Source organism: Cupressus sempervirens, chromosome 6, assembly GCF_028749045.1.
Source record: "Cupressus sempervirens isolate cs-2001-9-10 chromosome 6, ASM2874904v1, whole genome shotgun sequence".
NCBI lineage: Eukaryota > Viridiplantae > Streptophyta > Pinopsida > Cupressales > Cupressaceae > Cupressus > Cupressus sempervirens.
This window is the reverse complement of record NC_143123.1, coordinates 639,293,487-639,316,196: the sequence shown is the minus strand read 5'-3', so window position 1 is coordinate 639,316,196 and position 22,710 is coordinate 639,293,487. Positions and strand designations below refer to the sequence as shown.

General features: G+C 35.8%; 1 protein-coding gene across 8 annotated transcripts in view; it reads left to right on the top strand.

Annotated features, from left to right (window-relative positions):
- LOC149553847 (glutathione gamma-glutamylcysteinyltransferase 1-like) overlaps positions 1 to 22,710 on the top strand; it is a 157,182-nt gene that overhangs the window by 71,721 nt on the left and 62,751 nt on the right. For 6 of the 8 annotated variants that reach the window (XM_089789204.1, XM_089789200.1, XM_089789202.1 and 3 more), the window contains one exon: positions 20,790 to 20,953. The exons of the other annotated variants lie outside the window; for them this stretch is intronic. In XM_089789204.1, the coding sequence (XP_089645330.1) occupies positions 20,790 to 20,953 (164 nt within the window). The remainder of the gene's footprint in view (positions 1 to 20,789; positions 20,954 to 22,710) is intronic. 8 annotated transcript variants of the gene reach the window in all.

Here is a 22,710-nt window from a genome sequence, read left to right as displayed (position 1 = left end):
AGGATTCTAGTCCAATATCTATTATGTGGGTGGATACAGGGAAGAAGAGGATGCATAGATCTTCTATGGAGTTGCCTTCTGGTGATATTCTGATTTCTACATCATCTGCACAAGCTTTGGGTGCTATGCTGCATAACATGTTGATGGTCCTGATGATATTGGCATACAGTTGGTTTAGTGTTGACTAGGATGCCATGTACTTCTTCATTTGGGATCCAGGTGGAGGTTGGAGTTCATTGTATTGCCGGATTTCTTAAGGACAAACAGTCTTGGGGAGGGAGGACTGTAATGTCCCCAATTTTGTCGACATCAGAGTTTCAAGGATTAGCTTATTACTGTGATCCTCGTAGGCTAATTATTGTAGATAGAGGGTCTTCTGTAGCAGTGATTTGGCTTGGGAGAGTCTTATCTTCTCCACATTTCAGTAAGCTACAGGTTGGTCTTCGTTTGGCTCAGATTGGACTTTGTTTGGCTTAGATTGGACTTCATTTGGGTTTAGTTTTGTGTACATACTATTTGTAGTAAGTTGGTATTCATCAAGATGGATCCTTTCTATTTTTAGAAAGTGCATTTGGTCACATGGAGAAATAATAGGTATGACTCCTATTTCAGACAACATATTTAAATGATGAGTATTTTGGGAGTTATTATATTTTTAGTGGCCAAATTATTATTAAATAATTAAATGGCTATTTATAAAGTTATAATTTAACTTTATAATTTCACTTAAGTTGAAGGTTGAGTTATCATTGGAAGGGGCCATTTATTTCATTAATATTATGCCTAAGCCAAGTATTAAATGTTGCCAAAAGAGTTAAGTTGGAAAGTTTCAAGAGTTGAGTTCTTTTGGGAAACTTTCACAATTTCAAAAGTTGAGTTCTGTTGAAAACTTTTGTCTACAAAGGCATTATAAATATGAGTTCATTTCATTGAGAAAAACATGCTTGGATAGTCATTTGCTTTTATTGCCTTTGTGGCTTTTTTGAGGTTCTGATTTTTAATGCCCTTGCTAAGGTAAAAGGGTTTTAAGCTGAGAAGTGTGTTAGATCACTGCTGAGGTGTAGTGATTTAATTATACTTGGAATTTGAGTTGAATCTCCATTTCTATACTACTGTTCCTTTGTAGAATATCATTGGTGTTGTGAGTTGGTGTAATTTTGCTATCACTTCTCTACTGTTTATTTTGTGCATTATAAGTGGATTTATGCCAAGAAAAGTGTCTTGCTTGGAAGAGGTCTAATTATCTAATATTGCTGTTGGAAGTCCTGTGCTTGAATTGAGGAAATTTGCTGTGCATTTAGAGGGCTTTCATCCATTATTGTGGCAGTGTTTGCATCTAATTGTGACCTGCGATTATTATCAGCAGGGCTGCATTTAATGATCTGGGCAATGGTTTAGTCTGGAAGGCCTGTGATCCCTATTCCAGGAGTTGCAATTCAATAACTGGGCCTGCAATTTCTATTTGAGGATGGGTGTTTCACATTCCCACCTGCGATCTGAATTTTGAGGACATAAATGTGATTGCAGACCTGCATGGTTTATTATCTTGGCCTGCGTTGATGTTTAAAGGCCATGGAAACAATTCTGAGGGAGCTGCAATTTGTTATAAGCCTTGCATTTTGGTGTCCTGCATTTCACTTTGGTAGGCAGATAGGGTTGCAATTAAATCAAGTTCACTGTGAATATATATATAAATATTATTTTGCTGTCTTAGTTCAAATATCATCAATGATGTAAGCAATAATTGAATTTGATTTCTTGAAAAGGGTGACAATTACAATAGAGTTAGTCTTAGCATTGAAACTCATGCTTTCGTAGCTACTACACTCGTAAAGATTTCAGTTAGCAATTATTTTCAGCATTTACATTTGAATGGTATTCAATTTGCAAAAATCATATATGCTAAAACTCAAAAGCAAGTACATTCCAATATTGATCAGTTATGTGCCAATGGTTTGACAAAATGCCAAACATCTGATTTGTGAGGACGAATTGGTGAAAATTAGTAAAAATTGGAATTGCTTAAGTTGTAGCCAAGAGAGGGTTATTACACTTGATTGCTTCTGTTATGATTCTTCTTTGACAGTGAAATGTATCAAGTCTTTGTAAATAAAACCTGATGAAAATCTAATGGAATTCAAGAGCATATTGTAATGTAGGAATCCCATCGAAGGAAAATTAATTAAAAGTAGCATGCCATTTGCATGGCTGACGTCTAAGGCTTGTGAATTCTTGCATAATCGATTGCTCATAGATTAGAGGCCCAATGTTATTACCAAAGCTAGGTCACAATTGAGACCAGGTAGCAAATAACAATTGAGGGACCATCTCATTTGGACTAAACACATGATCTTCTATTATATGATGATCAAAGGAAGTACAAACCCTTAAAATAAAATAGAAATCGAGGTAATAGAGAGAATAAACAATAGACCAACATGGATAGTGGATAAAAGAACAGGTTCTAAATTTACATTTGAAATAGGAGTTAAATATTTCAATGTTATTGATAATCTAGCCACCTATCAGAGGGTATTGCAGATGTCTGACGTACCAAAAGACCATATTGTTATTGAAAATGTTAAATTTTCGTGTAGAAACATTACAGCTCAAAGATAAATATTTGTTACGATAATAGTTTCGAAGTAATATTCTTATAAAGTCATAGAACAATATTGAAGAATAGAAAGCATTGGGTTTGAGGAAGAGAGGAGCACGACGACCACAACGAGGAAGTATTGTTGATGTGACAAAGTAATTGAGACAATCAGACTTGACGTCAACGAAAGAACATTCTTAGAGGTTTAGTCAACACACAAGCCAATTCTAAGGGCACATGGTCGGCAATGTGGCCTAAGGCTGACACGGGAGTGCTCTTTCTCTACTGTGGCATAAGAACCCCTGACTTCTATCAGGTAAAGGATTAAGTCTTGAGAATCTGCAAATTTGTTGCTGCACAGATAGTCTGGATAGCGGGAGAGACATGTTACAGAGTAGCGACCTTGTTAGCAATGTAAGAGTTTGGACTTTCATCAAATGTTTTTTCTCTCAAGGAAAACAAACCCAAACCTGGGAGGAGGATATCAACTTTGAAAACATAGACTATAGACACTTGAAAAAGTTTGTGATTGGTTTACAATGTTTAATGCCCCTACGTGAGTGATATGGCTAGCTCGATGGCTCGTAGGAAAGATGTGCTCGTGGTCTATGTTGTTAGTAAAATTATAAAATAGCCAACGGGTAGATTAACATGTTGTTGGTAAAGTTATAAAATAGCCGACGGGTAGATTAGTATCTAAATGGGCGCAACGGTTGAGTCACCCCTTTGGAATGGTATATGTAGACTGTCTGGAATGGACTTTGGATCATGGTTGTAATCATCATTGGAAGCACTATGTAATCTCTTCGGCATATATGCGAATAATAAAAGGAATACTGCTGTGTTACATATTCTTGTCTATTGTCTGTATGCATTAAACTATTTACCCCATATGGTAAACATTTGTTGCCGTTGTCGCGGAATGAACCCAGGTCACCCACGTGACATGCGGGAATATTCGGTGTCTCCCCAATGTGGGTTGAAGTTGGATTCATTGTTGTGATGGCCACTTGGGAAAAGCACTAGAAGTTCCAAAGAGGGCACATTTTGGGGCAAAGTATCCATGTGTTTCTACAATAGTTGATGTCTAAGAGCACTCATGCGCTAGCCCAAAGTCTCCAAATCCAAGTCGTGGCATGAGTGAGGTGCATGGACCATTTGAACAAGTAATTGCGGATAGTAGATAAGGAGAGTGCATGAGGAATTATAAAATATCCCAATTGGAGCATCAACAAATAACGTTGACATCACAATTGCAAAGGAGGGACGCGAGCATTATAGCTACTCCATCGTAAGATGCCATGTCGTCTCTACACTTATTAAAGTAATGAAATAGGATAGCCAGAAAGTATTAATTCGATATATATAATTAAATAGGGTGGCAAACATACTATTGTCAATGCATATATGTGATTGGGCATGAAGAGGATATGAGATCGGAATATAAGAAACAAGTTAAAAAGGAAGCGGGTCCTATGAGCATAAGAAGCATTAGGTCCCACATATATGTATTTAAGGTGGAATGAAGAATGAAAATTGATTCATGTGTTTATATTTCCTATATGGGCTCATGAAAGGAAATATTTGAAACACAAGTACGAAAGCATATCGAATTTAGATTTATAGGGAGATTCAGATAGAGTCTAGCATCTTCAAAGAGGTCAGAATGTCGATGAACTCAAGCTTCAGAGGGAGCAGATGGGTTCAACCAACTTGTGACAATCTCGATCATAGTGATTGAGAGGGAGTTTTATTGTTGAAGGTGAAACACTTATGAGGTAAGCTTGATTTAATTAATTATTATACTACTGAAATCATTCAATGCCTATGGGCCTTGTGTAAATCATGAGGAAGTGACGACTTCCAAATGATTATCACTTTTATTTGTTGATGTTAGACAATCTTACAATAACTTAATCTTCTATCATGATAGACATCGTGTGATGGCTGAAACAAATCATGATAGATGATTTCTAGCATGGTGGATTCAGTTCCTTAAACAAACCATGACCTTCTAGATTGTTATAGACATTGTGTGATGGCTGAAACCAATCACATTAGATTATGAATGTTCCTATGGTAAGTGCACATTACCTTGCAACAATTTTTGAGTTATGGTGAATATCATGAGACTTGATATTCTTGGTCAGATCATATCTTTGATATCATATTGAGGTGATATCTAAAACTGGGTATCATGTGCTAGGTGATCCCTTCATATTACGAGTTAGGTGATATGTAAAACTAGGTATCACGTGTTAAGTGATTCCTCATATCACGAGTTAGGTGATATGTATGTAATAACCCCAACTGGTTATAACTTTGTGAAACACCAAATCCTTCTCAAATTCAATTGTTTGACATTTTGTCAAACATTTTGCAAGCAAGCTCTGATACCACTTTAATATCCCTTGTTAATTTGAACCTCAACCTTTTGATTTTGTAGGTCAATGAAAATTGCCAAAGACTTCCAATACAATCTCTATGCTTGTTTTTGAGTTGCAGAGTGATTATGCTTGCTTGAAATGATATCAAAGGGAATCTAAAAGCCTGTAATTGATTACTACTATATCTAAAGAAAAAGAACTAAATGCATATGCAATTCTCTTTCGCTTTTCAAATGCATATAGATGAATTATAAATGAAAAATGTGCACTTACAGCCAATTGGTATTTTGTTAAACACTTGACATGCATACTATCATGTCAATCATGGAAGATATAAATATGCACATTACATCAAATATATAGAGCTACAACTTATCACTCGTTTAGTGAGATATTTTCTAATTCAATGCTTAAGATAATATTCTAAGGCTCTTGGCTTTGCAACCCCCAAAACAATTAAGTAGAAATGACATTATAAATCTGATATAAAATGTGCATCTACAGCTACTTATGACAGCCACTTTTACAATGCCAAATGACCAATTTAAATGATGCAAATTGATTGTAGAACCTCATATACAAATCGCCCAATGAAGGAAATGAAGTTGCAATCATAATCAAACCAAGTACTATAGCGCGGGTAATGTTCACGACACTGTTCATGTCACTGTTCACGACACTATAGCAACCAACAATAAATGTATTCTCCAATTTAAGCACAAATAGAACTCCAAAATGAAGCTCTCTTGAATGCCAAATTCAGTGGATATTTTACCACCTCAAATGGTTGCAATATTGAAGAATTGATGGTCTCCAATGGCTAACTAAAATTAGAAACCCTTAGTGTCTTCTCCCATGTTTATATCAAATGCAATTGACAATAATCGGATGCCTAACAATGAAACTCTTGCCTCTATTTATTATTTTTATTCACCCTTCTAGAAGAAAATAAAATATTATTTAATTGCACTCTCTAGAAGCTTCCCCCTTTCCAATACAATAATTAGTTGTGCTTCTAGAAACTTAAATTAATTAAATATAAAGTCACTTTTAGATTAATTTATTTATTGACTTTAATTTGATTTATTTCTCCTTATTTCTCCACTTAGCCTTCGGAGAATGAAAATCTAAGAACTCCATTGAGGGTCTAAAAGATGGGGAACATTACAGTCCGCCCTGCCTGGAATCACTTGGCCTTAAGCAATCTAGCAACACAATGAACTCCAACGTCCACCTGGATCCCAAATGAAGTAGTATGTGACACCCTTGTTAACATTGAACTTACTGCATACCACTAACATCATTAGGACCAACAACATAACTTGCAGTATAGCACTCGAAACCTATGCTAATGATGTAGGAGTTAGAATATCACCAGAAGAGAATCCCACAAGAAATATCTTCATCCTGGTACCCACCCATATAATATATATTGGATTGGAATCCTGATCAACAATCCCTTGCAGAGATGTAGCTACAGGAGAATCATATGCACTCATGCCAACTATATCAACAATAGCAGTAGCCATGCCAAAATCTGTGGACTCAGTAACATTACCAATTGCTGCAACACAAAACTGAATCTTCATAGATGGTGAAAATTGAGCCCAACTCCACTTAGGTGAGTGATCAACATCAACCTCAAATACCAGATTTTCATAAGACAATGTTGCATCCATGTCGAACATAGGACTATCCATAAAGTGAACATCAACACTTTGTTAATCGATAGTATAACATAACTCTGTCACTCCATCACTCACCTCATCGACAATAACAAGTGTACTATCATCAGAGCACACATCTACAACTGCATGCATACTGCTAAACTCCTCGTTGGATGATTCAACCGACATAGAAGTGTCTGGTGACATGGCAGTATCCTCGCATGCTCCTATTCCCACTATCATTGCATCACCATCAAATACATGATCTAGGGAACTCATGCCAACAACTGCATCATTTGACTTGACCTGACATGAATTCTCATCACTTCCACCTCAATTGTGCCCGAGTCATAAAATGTCTCATAAGAAATGCCCCGCAAATTTGAACCAGCAACTATATCATCACATTTCGTTTTTTGAAAAAGCAACATCATGCTCTACTCAAACTTCGGATTTGAAATCAGTTGGGTCATCTGTTTGTGATTTTGACTCATCTCATTCACTAACACATCCAACTATTTCACAATACCCTATATCTCAGAATCTCCATCCCTTAGCGGAGAAGTACGCCCTTTGCAGGTATAATGAATACCAGACCTTTTGTCACCATCCATAATGCTGAAAACCAAGTCCTCTACCTGTGGGACAAAAGAAAAGTGATGAGCACTCCTTACAATGTAATGCCGATAAAAACTGCCAATCTCTGTCAAGGGCTCATCATCATCAAACTGGGAATCAAAAGATGGCTCCAATCTCTCACTTCGAACTATTGGTTGGACAAGATCCTAGGCAACCCTCTCAACAAACCCAACCACAAAATCCCTATTGGGAAGCGTTATAGCCAAGGTCTCTACTATCTTCCTCACTAATCGTCGTATAGCACGAGAGTCCCGAATGGGAGTACCCTCAGATATACTGTATGAAACTTCTCGCAAATCCAAGCTCTTAAGCCAATACTCCATGAATGACTCAGTTTAGTAGAAATTATATGTGGAAGCATCATGCTCCCCCGCAATCCACAACTGATCACTCTGAAAATGTGACAATGCCAACTGTCCAATCCTACTAGTTGTATGAAAAGAAGAAATAGATTCACTTCTAGTAGAAGGAAAAAAATCACCATGAGAGCTTGTCTCCGTTGATGCTCTCACCTCTATACATACTACACTCATATCCTGGACAAATGTGTTCGCCACATCATCACATCCCTCATCCTCAACCGTAGAAGCAAACTCACCACCAACCACAATATGTAACTGAATAGGGTCTGGGGTTGGTGTCGATTGTACCCGTTCTAACTCCATAGTAACCTCATCCAACTGTGACTGTGCTTTCTGAAGAGTCAACTGAGTATAGTGAAGAGAGTCCATAGTCACCTCAAGCTCCTAGGTGAGCTCAACTACCTCCTCTTTCCCTAACAACGTCTCATAGCAGGTGCTACCCCACTGCTAAAGGTAATCCCTGTCAACAACTAACTGAGAGTAACTATGCTTCAAATTCCTGACAACCTCTTGAAGCGTATGAATCTCTGCTAGAGAAAGAGTACTATCACCATGCTTATCAAACATAGGAGCACTCCAACTAGATGTAGCTAGCATCTGATGGATAGCATCATAATGCTCAAGAGCTAAAGAAATGTCACTATCACTCATCTTTAGCTGACAAGTCACATGATGCCTCTGTAATCCATGACTCCTATGTAAGCTCTCTATCTCACTAACTTCACTGAGATAGGAAATTGAATCAGACATATCCACCACAAGATCGCTTATACGTGTGCTATCTTCCTCTCACAATTCTGCATCTGACATACAACTACCATGTACCTCAACCAACTCATCCGAAGAAATGGAATCCTTTGCCATATCAATCTCCTCGCATGTCTCAGCTTCCACCTCAATGGTAAGATCCTATAAGCATCAATCCTGGGACCCATCCAAAACCTCATTGGAGTCATCACCCAATATCTAACAAGGGGTATCATACCTAGTACATCTCATAGCATCATCAAATGGATCATTAGATATGTCCATACTATCGACATCGACATCTCCTCACAAAGCCTCAACTGCGGACTCCCGACTTTGCACACATGACTCAATGCCAGGCTGCGGATCAGTAATACTAGAGCATAGACCCACATGTATTGACTCCATTGAAACACCCACATCGCCAACATCATAGCTGGGTGACTATACGTGTCTCGGTCCCACCTGAGGAAGCAACTGCCTCTTGCATTGTAGCAACACCATTAGATCTCACATACAAGTCTCCAGTAATAATCCTGCCCTCGAGAGAGCCGAAAGTATCAGTAGTAACAACTGCATCAACTGTCTCTACACTAACAGCTCTGGGAGCCTTAACCTGCTAAAGCTTGGTGCCGCTATCCTCTGCTACCATTGATACAACCACATGTTCTTGTGAAAAAAGTCCATCGTCAACATTTTAGATAGGACTAGCCATTGCCATACTAAATATAGGTACATTTGCATCAGGGACTCCTGTCAGGGAAAACTCAAGCTTCCTTCCTTGCAACCTCAATATCGGCCTTCTAAAGGCAGAAACCATATACCTTGCTGCCTTTTCAATTGTCTCTGGATCCGACAAGCTCTCTGCCAATCTTTGTTGATGAAGCTTAAGTTTCTCCATACTCTCCTGCAAAGAATTCATCTTCACACTAACTTCCTCATTACTCCACTGACGTCTAGAACTGCCAACCCTCCTATGTCTGTCCATGGCTAGAAAATGCTAGAGTGCTGGTCACTTCAAATGCAACAGAAAATCTAGCAATAATTAATATTTTCCTACCCCACAAGATGACAGGAAACCGCTCTGATACCAATGTAATAACCCCAACCGGTTATAACTTTGTGAAACACCAAATCCTTCTTAGATTCAATTGTTTGACATTTTGTCAAGCACCTAGCAAGCAAGCTTTGATACCACTGTTATATCCCTTGTCATTCGAAACTCAACTTGTTGATTTGTAGGTCAAGGAAAATTGTCAAACACTTCCAATACGATCTCTATGCTTGTTGTTTTTGAGTTTTAGATTGATTATGCGTGCTTGAAATGATATCAAAGGGAATCGAAATGCCTGTAATTGATTACTACTATATCTAAGACAAGAACTAAATGCATATACAATTCTCTTTTGGCTTTTCAAATGCATATAGATGAATTCTAGATGAAAAATATGCACTTACAGCCAATTGGTATTTTGTCAAACACTTGGCATGCATACTATCATGTCAATCATGGAAGATATAAATATGCACATTACATCAAATATATAGAGCTGCAACTTATCACTCGTTTAGTGAGATATTTTCTAATTTAATGCTTAACGTAATATTCCAAGGCTCTTGGCTTTGCAACCCCAAAAAAACTGAGTAGAAATGACATTATAAATCTAATATAAAATGTGTATCTACAACTACTTATGACAGCCACCTTTACAATGCCAAATGACCAATTTAAATGATCCAAATTAATTGTAGAACCTGATATACAAATCGCCCAATGAAGAAAATGAAGTTGCAATCATAATTAAACCAAGTACTGTAGCGCGAGTACTGTTCACGGCACTGTTTATGTCACTGTTCACGACATTGTTGACATCACAGTTCACGGCACTATAGCAGCCAACAATAAATGTATTCTCCAATTTAAGCACAAATAGAACTCCAAAATGAAGCTCTCCTGAATGCCAAATTTAGTGTATATTTCACCACCTCAAATGGTTGCAACACTGAAGAATTGATGCTCTCCAATGGCTAATTGAAATCAGAAACCCTTAGTTTCTTCTCCTAAGTTCATATCAAATGCAATTGACAATAATCAGATGCCTAACAATGTAGCTCTCACCTCTATTTGTTATTGCCTTTCACTCTTCTAAAAGAAAATAAAATATTATTTAATTGCACTCTCTAGAAGCTTCCCCCTTTCCAATACAATAATTAATTGTGTTTCTAGAAAATGTACTCTCTAGAAGCTTCCTCCTTTCCAATACAATAATTAGTTGTGCTTCTAGAAACTTAAATTAATTAAATATAAAGTCACCTTTAAATTTATTTATTTATTGACTTTAATTTAATTTATTTCTCCTTATTTCTCCACTTAGTCTTCGGAGAATGAAAAGCTAAGAATGAGGGTCTAAAAGATGGGCATAGTACAATGTAAAACTAGGTATCATGTGTTAGGTGATTCCTCATATCACGAGTTAGGTGATATGTAAAACTAGGTATCACGTGTTAGGTGGTTACTCATATCAGGTGTTAGGTGATATGTAAAACTAGGCATTATATGTTAGATGATACTTCATATCATTTGTTATTTGATCACAAGATATGTAATATGATTATACCATTTATCTCCCCTATCTAAGAGGGAGTGTTGATGTTTGTAGCATCGTTCAGATGTCATATGAGTTAACATCTTAGAAACCATTATTTACATTGAGGTAAATATGTTATTCATATTGTGTATGAATCTTGTTTATCCTCTCTAAGCTAAGAGGGAGTGTTAATAATTGGTAGCTTTAGTTGGATAAACTATAGTGCATATATATATATATATATATATATATATATATATATATATTAATATATTAAATATTTAAGATATTTATTTGTCACTATAATAATTAAATTCTAATGAATAGACATGTCCTGTGAAAACATATGTCCATCCATACTTCATCCTATATTAGAGAGATGGCTGCCATTTGGAAAGTACATACCAAAAATTATGGCAGTGCTATTACATTTGTAGTAGATCCAAAAAACACTAACAAATATCACTCTACCAGAGCATATTGGTGATCAAATAAGATCTTCATGGAACTATATACGTTCGGCTCTGTACTTGTAGACAAGAAATGAAGCTAATAGCAAAACTGAGAAATCCAGCATATACAAGAAAGATAAAACATATTGGATTCATAAAACATGACCTGCTCCCCCGTGATCAATCTGATGAATATGGAAATTTGTAATGTGATTGGCACCAAGACCACAAAACAATCCGATGAATAATCACGGGCTTAGTCCACGAGCTTTGGCTCTAACAATATATCTCTAATAATCACTTTTTTATGAGCTCTAACGTGTAACACTGTATTGTGGTGTTCATAGACTGAAATGCTCAAAACAAATATGCAGAGAGATAGAAGAGAGAGGAGCCTTCGTGGCATGATCAAAAGCATAAAGTAGAATAAGTATCAGGTAAGATGGAAAATGATCTCCTGCATTGGTTTGGTTAGATCAAGATTGAGTTGGCAAGAACGTTGCAAGACCTTTAAAAATTCAAAAAGAAATATTGATACAAATATGATAACTTGATGCCATAAGGTGGCAGATACAAAATACAATTAAGGTTGATCAAGCAATTTAAAAATGACCATGGACAAGGTTAAGAAATACATAAAAATAAAAGGTGGCAACATATGCCTAACCATGTCTTAGTAGATTAATGTCATTCCTATATATATTCATGCTTGCTTAACTAATTTTGATATGTAGTTGTATATATATACTTACATACATACATACATACACATACATACATACATATACATATCTATATATATACATTAATGATGAACTTCACATGCATACATATATATGTGTGTGTGTGTGTGTGTGTACATACGCATATATTTCATGCCCACACAAGTATGAGTATAGGCATGATATTACTATACTAAGACATTGTATCTTTGCAAGGTAAACCGAGATCATCCATATAGTGAAGGTAATATTTCTTATTTGAGTTTTATAATGTTTTTAATTTAATTGGTTAGCTCATGGTTATCCTTTGTTCTTGTAGCTTGTCTAGCCATTTCATCCTTGGTCATGGTGGTTTAGGACTCCCATCTATTTGCTCAATGGTAGGTGGTGCCCCCAATGCCCAACTCCTTTCTGACAATGCTTCCCCGACTTTGACGTGCTCTTGTAGGGAAGAAATTCTCCATGATAATATCATATTTCTCAATATAACCATAATTACCATAACAATTTATTATTCATAAACCATCATAACGGCAAACCACCATTTCACTTTCCATGAATTCATGATGAATAACCAACTTTCCAAGATAACATTAAAATATCATCATAATAGTTGACTAGCATGCCGATTTCATATGAAATTATAACGATTAACCATTTTACCATTTCACATGATCATAATTAATTTTACCTGTCAACTGACTTCAGATGAAACCTCAACGGCTATATGAACATTTTTAAATTGAGCCAATGATGTAACATGTGGGCTTCGCCCCTTTTGGCCTTTCGCTTCTCCTAGCTCTTCACTCACCTCTCTTTGTGTTTTCTTTTATTTCCCACCTTCTAAATTGTTTGCTCTTGGCTCCCATCGGACTCTCCGGGTCTTCATTGTTCTTTGTTCCCCTCTTTCTCCTCGTTCCTTTGGTAATCCTTTTTCGTCTGTCCTGACCCTTTCGTCTCTCTCCCCTTTCCCCCTTGTTCCTTTAGTGATCCTAGCTCCTTGCCCCCCCCTTTTCTTTTTGTCACCACTTCCTTGTTGTGAGCCTAACATTGGAACTTTTTGGGTTGTTTTTTCTTAGGTTGTGGTGTTGAGTGTTGGTTGTGGTTAGGTATGTAGTTTTATTTGTACTCTTATACAAACACACTCACTCACACACACACACAGACACACACATTTTTGTATACATATTTACATACAGTTGCTTTCTTGCTTTGTTAGCTATTTTCCCCCCCGTTTTTTTTCTTTTCAGAATTTTGTTTATTTAGTAGTGGTTGTTTTTTGATTTTTTGTGTTCTTGCACGCTCTTTCATTTGTATATTTCCGCATGAATGTATTTGTGGATGAACGTGTGTGTAAATTTATTTATAAACTGATTTATTTTATTTTTACTTCATTTGTTCTTTACTTTTCATTTTTTTCTTGTATTCTTTTGGATAGGTCTTGTGATTTCCTTTTTGAAGTTACAATTTTTTTGTGCATTTCTTTTATGTCTATTTATTTATTCCTTATTTTTTCCTCACACATTTTTAATTTATATTCACACGTATATGTATTTGTGGGTGAATTTGTATGTGTATTTTAATGCATATTCACATATCCTAGTTGTCGATTCAGACATATGAATCAGATCTGTGGATTCTTAAATTTTCTTTTCCCATTATGATTCGTAAGGATTTGTGTGTGTGTGTCTATATACATATGCATTATATATACAAAAAAAAAGAAATATACAAAATCAAAACTAAATCATTTCATAGTATGAATCTATGAATCTGTTATACTTGATCATTGATCTATTTTGAGAATTATAAAGAAAATCAACACATTCATATTGAATCACTAAATTACAAAATGAAATTATGAAAATTCGACATATAGATCATTAGAATTTAAAGTTTGTAACATGATTCACTCATAAAAGAATCAAGACTAAAGTTTGTAACATGATTCAGTTATTAAAGAGGCAAGACTAAACTTAGGAGGGAAAAATCATTTTAAATGAAGTTGGACCCACTTAAAACACTTTTGGCCTGTGGATCCTTGCGGATTTGTGTTTGATCCTTGAGGATTCGAGTAGGGTCTTGCAAGATTTGCATTGATCCGGGTAGGATCCGTGTTTTTACCTTGTGGATGCGATTGGATTCGTAGGCCATGGATCTGTCCGAATCCACAGGGTAAAAGCACAGATCTTGCCTGGATCACCACAAATCCGAATCTAGATCCGGCTTCTAGGGTATGAATCCGACAACAATGATATACATACATACATATATTAGTGCTTATTTGTTGATTTATTTTTGTTCCACTTATTTGTTTTTGTGTTATATATTTATGTGTGTGTGTGTGTGTGTGTTGTTTTTTTCATTACTTTTTAAATTCTTTTTATAGGTCTTGTTTTTTCTTGTTTGAGTTTCTTTAATGTGCTTTCATTAATTTTGTGTTTGTTTTTGTTTTTAGTTTTGTTGTTCTTTTCTTCTATGTATATAGTTACAAGCAAGGGTTGTTGTTGCACCAAGAGATTGAACTATTAATGCTTGATACAATCACTAGACTTATAGAAGATGTAGGAGGTAGTTAAGCCATCTTGTGAACCTTGCGTAGGACACTGACCCACTACCAATGATCCCTCTCCTAGCATCACTCGCTACAACCTGCGTGGATTTAAACGTGTGACCAAGCTTTGATACCACTTGATACAAGCTAGGGTTGTCATTGCGCCAAAATCTCGATCCTTTAATGCTCGATATAACCACTAGACTTATTTATAGAAGACATAGGAGGCCATTAGACATGTCATGAACCTTGCGAGGGATGCTGACCCATTGCCAACATATATATGTATTATGTATATATTATCGCTTTTATGTTTTTTTTTGCTTCTTTTTTACTTGTTTATTTATTTATATTATTGTGTTGGATTTCTTTCTTCTTCTTCTTTAGGTATTGATGTTTCCTTTTTGGATTTTTTTAATTTTCTTTGAGCATTTTGTGTCAGTTTTTTTTTTGGTTCTTTCTTTTGTTTTGATATATTTAGTTATGCATTTCCTTTTTTTGTTACATCGTAGTTTGTCTCTTTTCTTATTTGCACTTAGGTTCTTCCTTCTCTCTCTCTCTCTCTTTGTATTTTTTTCTTTCATGTTGTTTGTTGTTTCCTTTTTATTGGTTGTCTTCCCCCTCCTTGCTTTGCGTGTCCTCTTTTCTTCTCCTTTTCTTATATCTCTTGGGTTGGGTTTAGTATGCTACTTTCACTCCATCTTTGTTACTCTCTGTCATCTTGATGATGGATCACGAAGTGTGATCTGAAATGTTGATGCTGAAAACACTAACACAATCAAATCCATATGCTTACATATACATTCTAATGCACTGTGGAAATCTGATTACTTTGAACACCAAAACTGCAAAGTCACCATCTTCTTTTTGGGAGCATTCTCCCATTATGGTTTCAAACACACTTACTTACTTTACCAGCTTCCCATCCTCGTTAGCTTCTAGATATTCATTTCCAAATTATCAAAATACTTGAGCATCAAATACTAGACTTCGAATAGTCTTTCCTACATTCTAAACTTCAAATACTCTTTCCTGCATATTTCAATTGCTTGAGCATATTTCAGGCACTCAATGGGTTGAAAATTAATGACAACATTGAATACTTTTGTCATACATGTATACGATACTTTTGTACATTAGGTACAATGCTGAACTCATGTACCTCCTAATCGGGTTGACATCAATGACAAAATTGAACACATATGCTAGTACAAATGTTTACACATCTATTGGAAATTGTCATTCTTCTATTTAAGTTTTGGGAGGACTCTTCCTACCTTCATGCTCTTGAAGATAATGCATAAGAATATTGTAGATAGGATTTGGGACAACAGTCTTTGTGATAATGTCACTCAACCATGTAATGTTATGACTCTGCACAATGAACCTTATACATCCTCTTCTATTGTGGACTCATTCCACTATTAATCCTAGCTACTGTAAAGGTTTCTTCATGAAGTTATTGTAAGTATATGGTTTACAACTTTTGGCGATAATTTTGACAAGGGAGGGCATTTGTATCTCATATGATTGCTTGAAATGTCATGACTTTTACCATGAACCGTATCCTTTCTCTTCCCATGTCAGTCTTCACTTATCTCATTCTTGAAAGGGGCAAAGCTCCAACCTTGTAAAGCTTGAAGTTCCTTGCACCAAACATTTGTTGTGAATGTGCAGGGAAACACAAAAAGAAAGTCTTTGACAAACCTCAAATGCGAACATACATAACACTATCTTTTTGCTTGATAGCAGAAAACTTGTTTACAAGGGTTATGATGGGTTTCCAAGGACTAAAAATGTAGTATAAAGTTCTAACAAGACACAAACTGTCCAAGCAGTTTAGCTTAGTTGGTTGAAGCAATGAGTTGTCATTGTGGAGACCCTAGTTCAAATCCCAAGAGGGACATCTTTGTGGAATTCTAAGTTGTGACTCATGGTCTTCCATTGGTTTTATTTGTCTTATTGTAAAAGGTGGATTCTAAGTTGTGTTTCTTGGTCTTCCAATTGTTGTTTATAGTGTGGTTGCTCGTAAAGAGCTCAAATAAGCTTGGAACTCTCATTTAGTTTCTCAAATGAACACAAGGTTTTTTGTAAAGGATCTTTAATATAAAAGAACAATGACACAAACTTGGACCTAATGCAGTTTATGACCATTTGAAACTTGTCTATATCTCCATCGCATACTTCATGTAGATAAATCTTCATCACAAACATGAACTATAATAATAGCTTGATGAGCACTTTCACAAAACTTCTTTATCTGTCGCAACGCCCTCTCTCCACTGTTTTCCACTACATGAACTTTCTATAACTCTTCATAAACACCCTCTAGAAAAATTGATAGAAAATCCTCTCAAAAACTAGTCATAATGAATACCTTCATTGAACTTTTGTGCATGTTTTTCTTACCTTTGCATGAAACAATATCCTGTAGGAGTTATGCAACGATTGCACACTTCTTTTCCTCATCTTAGACATGCTTTTCACATCTAACTCCATTGTGATAGCATTTTCAATTCTTCAAAATTGAGAAACCATGAATACCCATGATGCATGCTTAAAAGTTATGTTGAATGCCATGAAGTCCTTGAAACTCTACATTACTTTCTTTTAATGTGATGTTAGATGAGCTTTGGCTATCATGTAGAGTTACAACTTGCATTTTGGAGACTTAAAGGTAATAAGCATGGCAACAAATCTGTTTTTGACCTTGCAATATGGAAGTTTATTTATAAAAACCCTATGGATATGAAAAAATTATTTATTTACTTGTAAAATAAATTCAGCTCCCTTGAGTAGTCAAGCATTGGCTGCTAAGCTTTATTGGCTATGGTGCTTTGGACAACATCAACTTTGGGCTCGTATTATCACCCATAAATATTTTCGTGGTGCTGATCCTTGCTCTATTTCTGCACTTCCTCTTGAAGGTCGTGGCTCTATGGTCTAGCATACTCTAAAGATTGGTGTTGTGCTAGTCAAGAGAGGTCTATTCTGGATATGTAAGGGATGTTCTGAGGCTTTGTTTTGGTTTGATGCTTAGGATGGATTCTCACACATATTATCCATGCACCCTCATCTTCAGACTCTCTGTGATTCTTTTCATGTTGTTGGATGGGATAAAGTGGCCCATTACATGACCCCTTATCAATTGGGACTTATTGTTTGTTACAGATGGAAGCACTCTTTTGATTGGCCTCCTACAGGCACAAATGTAGATCGTCAGGAGCTTTCTCAGATTTTGGCCTCTAGGGAGTGTTCCTATTTGCTAGGACCAGATGTTTTGGCTTGGAGAGGTACCTTGTCTAGTAAATATCAAGTCTCTGTTGGGTATTAGGAGATAACTAGATGATTATTCGGGGATGCTGAGGTCCCTTGGTGGAAGCAAGTTTCGAGAAAAGTTTCTTGGTCCAAGTGCAATTTTTTCATGTGTCTAGTGGCTCACAACCGCTGTCTTACGTGGGATAATCTTTGTAAACGTGGATTTTAGGGCCCCTCTTATTGTGTTTTATGTGGTAATGGAGAGGAGTCTATCTCCCATCTGTTCTTCCATTGCTCCTTTTCTACTTAGTTATGGTACATTTGGTGGAGTGCTTGGGGTTGCTCTTCTAGGCATGCTTCCTCTTTGTTCGAGTTCTGGGCCCGCTTGGGCGGTGCTCCCTCCAAGTCTTCTCCTCTCCATGCTGCTTGGATTGCTGGTCCCTCGTTCATTCTGTGGCATATCTGGCTGGACAGGAATCGTCTAATCTTCCAACATGTTCAGATTGGTGTTATGCATCTTTGGTGGAAGATCTCACATTCCCTTCAGGAAACTATTGAAGTGAAGTGTGCACTAGATGGGGGTATGGATCCGGATGATCTTGCTATATGCAATCGCCTTAATTTTCATCTTCAGGATGGGGTTGCAGCTCAATGGTATCAAAAAGTGCCCAGGTAGCCTTGGTAATAGAGGAAAGGACGGGTGAATCGGGAAGGGCATTGGACTCCTCCCCCCATGTATTTTTGAAAATTAACACTGATGGTTCTTCCCGGGGGAATCCAGGCCCTGCTGGTATTGGGGGAGTGGCTTGTTGCAGTTCTAGTGGCAAATTCTTTTTCTTAGTGCATAAGGGTGACTACACTAACAATCTCATGGAGGTTCAGGCCATTTTATATGGTGTAGAACAGTGTTGTTTGCGCGGATGGCGCAAGATTATCTATGATTCTGACTCCCAAGTGGTGGTGAACTTGCTTTCCTCGCAGGAGCTTGAGGATGTTAGTTGGTAGCTGGTCACTGTTGTTAATCAGACTCTTCTCTTTTGTACCTCTCTTGAGTTCTTTAGGTTTACTTACATTCCTCGTGAATGGAACAGAGCTGCTGATTGTTTGGCCAAATGGCTTTTCGTCATACTCTGGGTTGGAATATATGGATAGGGGGCAGCTTCCCTTTGAGATGGTGCAAGAATTTGATGAACTTGTTGCTTAGAATAAAGCTCCTTGTTGAGCTCTCCTTGTTGTAATCCTTTCTATTTTAATAAATTTTTACTCCTCTTTTTCCAAAAAAAAAAACAAAATTCAGTGTGCAATTGTGTTGCATTTCTTGGAATGGGGTAAATAACCACCTATTTTGACACTAAGAAAAAGGAAAATTTGTAATAGGTGCAATAAGTTTACAAAATGTATTTTTTTTCACGAGATTGAAGTCTCCTAACTTCATTGTGAGTTTTTGGTATTTGAGTTCAACTAGTAGTTAATGTTTTATTATCAAATTGTCTTTGTTTTGTTTCGACCACATAAACACATCTTCTAAACTTTGTTCTCGATATGGAGAGATTCTCATGGCTGATAGAGTTAACCACATAAACCCAGCATCTTGTAAACGTTGATCTTGATATGGAGAGATTCTCATGGTTGTTAGAGTGTGTCAATATCTTATCCTTAAGTTTGTCATATTTTTGCTTATTTGATTGACTGCAGAATTAAAGTAAATGCAAACCTTGTTTGTTCTGTTTAGTAATGTTCTAAAGAATATAGATTGTATGTTTCAAATCGACATGAAAATTAATTGTGTTGGTTGGGAGTTTATTGCTTGATCTTATTTATGCATTTTACTAGTGAGGAATACATGATGTTTACAAGAACCATTATTGACAAACTCTATCATTGGTTCAAACAATTATGTTGGGGTATGCTATATGCTGTATGCAGCACATTTCACCATTATACCAACCTGTTTGAGCCCAGAAAGTTACAAGGGCATAGCTGCATGAAGATTTTAATATTATATAGACAAATGGACAAATAGATAGTTTCAGTTGTATTAAGTAGTAGTCTACTTTATTTTTGGTACGCTATTATCTTTAGTGATTTATTTTATCATTATTCAATTATTCTACATTTGTTTTAGGTCTCTAATAGATATGCATTTTTTCCATTTAGATACTTATCCTTACATATGCTTTGCAAGGCAGTTAAAAATTGAACATTATAGAATTTTAAATAATATGAAAAATGCTCAACACCAATTTGTATCCCATTTGATTTGTTACAAATATATTTTGTTGGCTACATAGTGATACTAAGTAGAGCTCAAAAGTACAATGTTAATAAAGATGGGAGACAGGGATTTCATAATGTTTGAGTAGATGAGAAATAGCTTATGTTTGACTTGGAAAATGATTACATGAAAATTCTTGTATTGGTATAACGATTGATGTGACAATGAACAACTAAAAAATATCAATGTACCACATTGATAAAAATTTGAAAACAAGGCACATCAAGGAAAACAATCAAAATAGTTGTTAATATCAAACTAAGTTGCAATAATGATTCTATATGGTATGTAGGAACTAAGAAGTTGCTCTCCAAATCAAGAGTAAGAGATAAAACACTATAATACAGTTTGGGAAAAGATTGATTTGGTCTTCATTTTGATATTTTCTTACTCTTTAAAGGTAAATGTGTTTTGTAGATTTCATTGCAAAGTCTCTTTGCTATTTTTCTTCTTGTGGGCCTCTAGTTTATTATTATCCACGTTGCATGGATTAGAATAATTCATTTTTTATAAATATTTTCTTTATCTATTGTCAACAGACGGGATCTGGTCATTTTTCTCCTATCGGTGGATATCATGCTGAAAAAGACATGGCCCTTATTTTGGATGTCGCACGCTTTAAATATCCTCCACATTGGGTTCCAATTCCACTTCTTTGGGAAGCAATGAACACCATAGATGAATCAACTCAACATCGTAGAGGGTATGGCTTATTATGTTCTCGCAATGGGTAGATCATTGCTTGTGACTTATGATCTCATTACCTATATGGGTTTTTTTTTTTTTTTGAGAAAAGAGGTTGATTGTAGATATCTTTTTTAAAAAAAAAATTCTATTTACAACTCAATTAATACCTTGTTGCTATACATATAAAAATTGACTTTTTAACCTTATTGTTTGTTTTGTTGTCAATCAATATTTTTTTTGTTTTTGTATTAATCAAAGTTAGCTAAAAAAGTTCCCTTGTTATGTGGCAAATTCATCATGGTCTTGTGTGTCAACTATCAACTCATGCAATGTTTTTGAATTTGCACTATTCAAAAACTATTAATGAGGATCCTAATTTATAGTGGTTTTTGATTTAATTGACCAAGGGATGAAAACTTGAGATAAGTTGAAGGAGCCTTAGGTTACTATTTCCTTTTCAAAGTCTCCAAGTGTTAGTTTTTGGAGGGTCACTGCCAATGTATTAAGCACTGCCATCATATTTGGTAGGTGTGTTCCAAATGGCAGCGACCTCTTATTTATAATGAGAAAATGATAACAAAAGACATGTCCCTTCATGGGACATATCTATTCATTGATTTGATAATTAATATAATAAAAAATAAATCATAGTTATATATATAATCATTATATTAATCTCTCACATAATAAACTTATATCTTATATGTAATTATATCTCATATATAATTATATATAGCCATAGTTTTATCTGACTGTAGCTACCAAACATCAACACTCCCTCTTAGCTTGGGAGGATAAACACAAAACATATATTACACCATTGACAATCTTGACAAATGACACATTAAGGAAATCTTTGATTAGAAGATTTCTACTATTTTGATATCACATTTCATATCACGAGTATTGGCCTTCAGAATATCAACATATGATATTCACCAAATACTCTGAGTAATGGTCTCTAGAATATCAACACTTGATATTCACCATGTACTCAATAAGGTAATAGTTTGCGAAACATCAACATATGATATTCACCATTTTGATATCACAATTGAGTATTGGTCTCTAGAATTTTAATATATGATATTGACCAGATACTCTTTGAGTAATGACCTCCAGAATAAGATGCAAGATATTCACCAAGTATTGTGAGTAATGGCCTCCAAAACATCAAGTCGTATGATATTCACCATGCACTCTGTGTAATGGCCTCTAGAATATCAATTTGCATAACATTCACCATATACTCAAAAAATGTTTATAAGGTATGTGCACACGCATTCTCATAATGCTTACCATATAAACATTCAACATGCAAAAGTATACTCTATCATGATGTACATAGATATTGTAAGATATCCATCATAATAGAAAATTAAGTTATTGTAAGATTGTCGCCTTTTAATAACTTCTGCAAATACAAGTGACATCATTTGGAAGTCGTCACTTCTTCATGATGTACATAGGGGGTAGGCCCATTAAAATTCATAGTCACGAGGTATATTCATGAATCACAATCCTCTTGAATGCTACAACTTAATGATCACTGGAGAATCAATCTCAACATGGTTTACTCCCTCTGAATCACCGAAGGTTGAATCATATCCTCTATTTGCTCCTTCAGACAGATGTGTCAGACTCTTTGAACATCAAGCTTCTAATCTCCTTACCCAATGTTGGGCCTCTGATGAAGTGTCTAACTCCCTTTGAATCTTATATCAATCTCCCTTTTCCTGCAAGAACATTCTCGGAGGAAAAGATCAAGGCAAA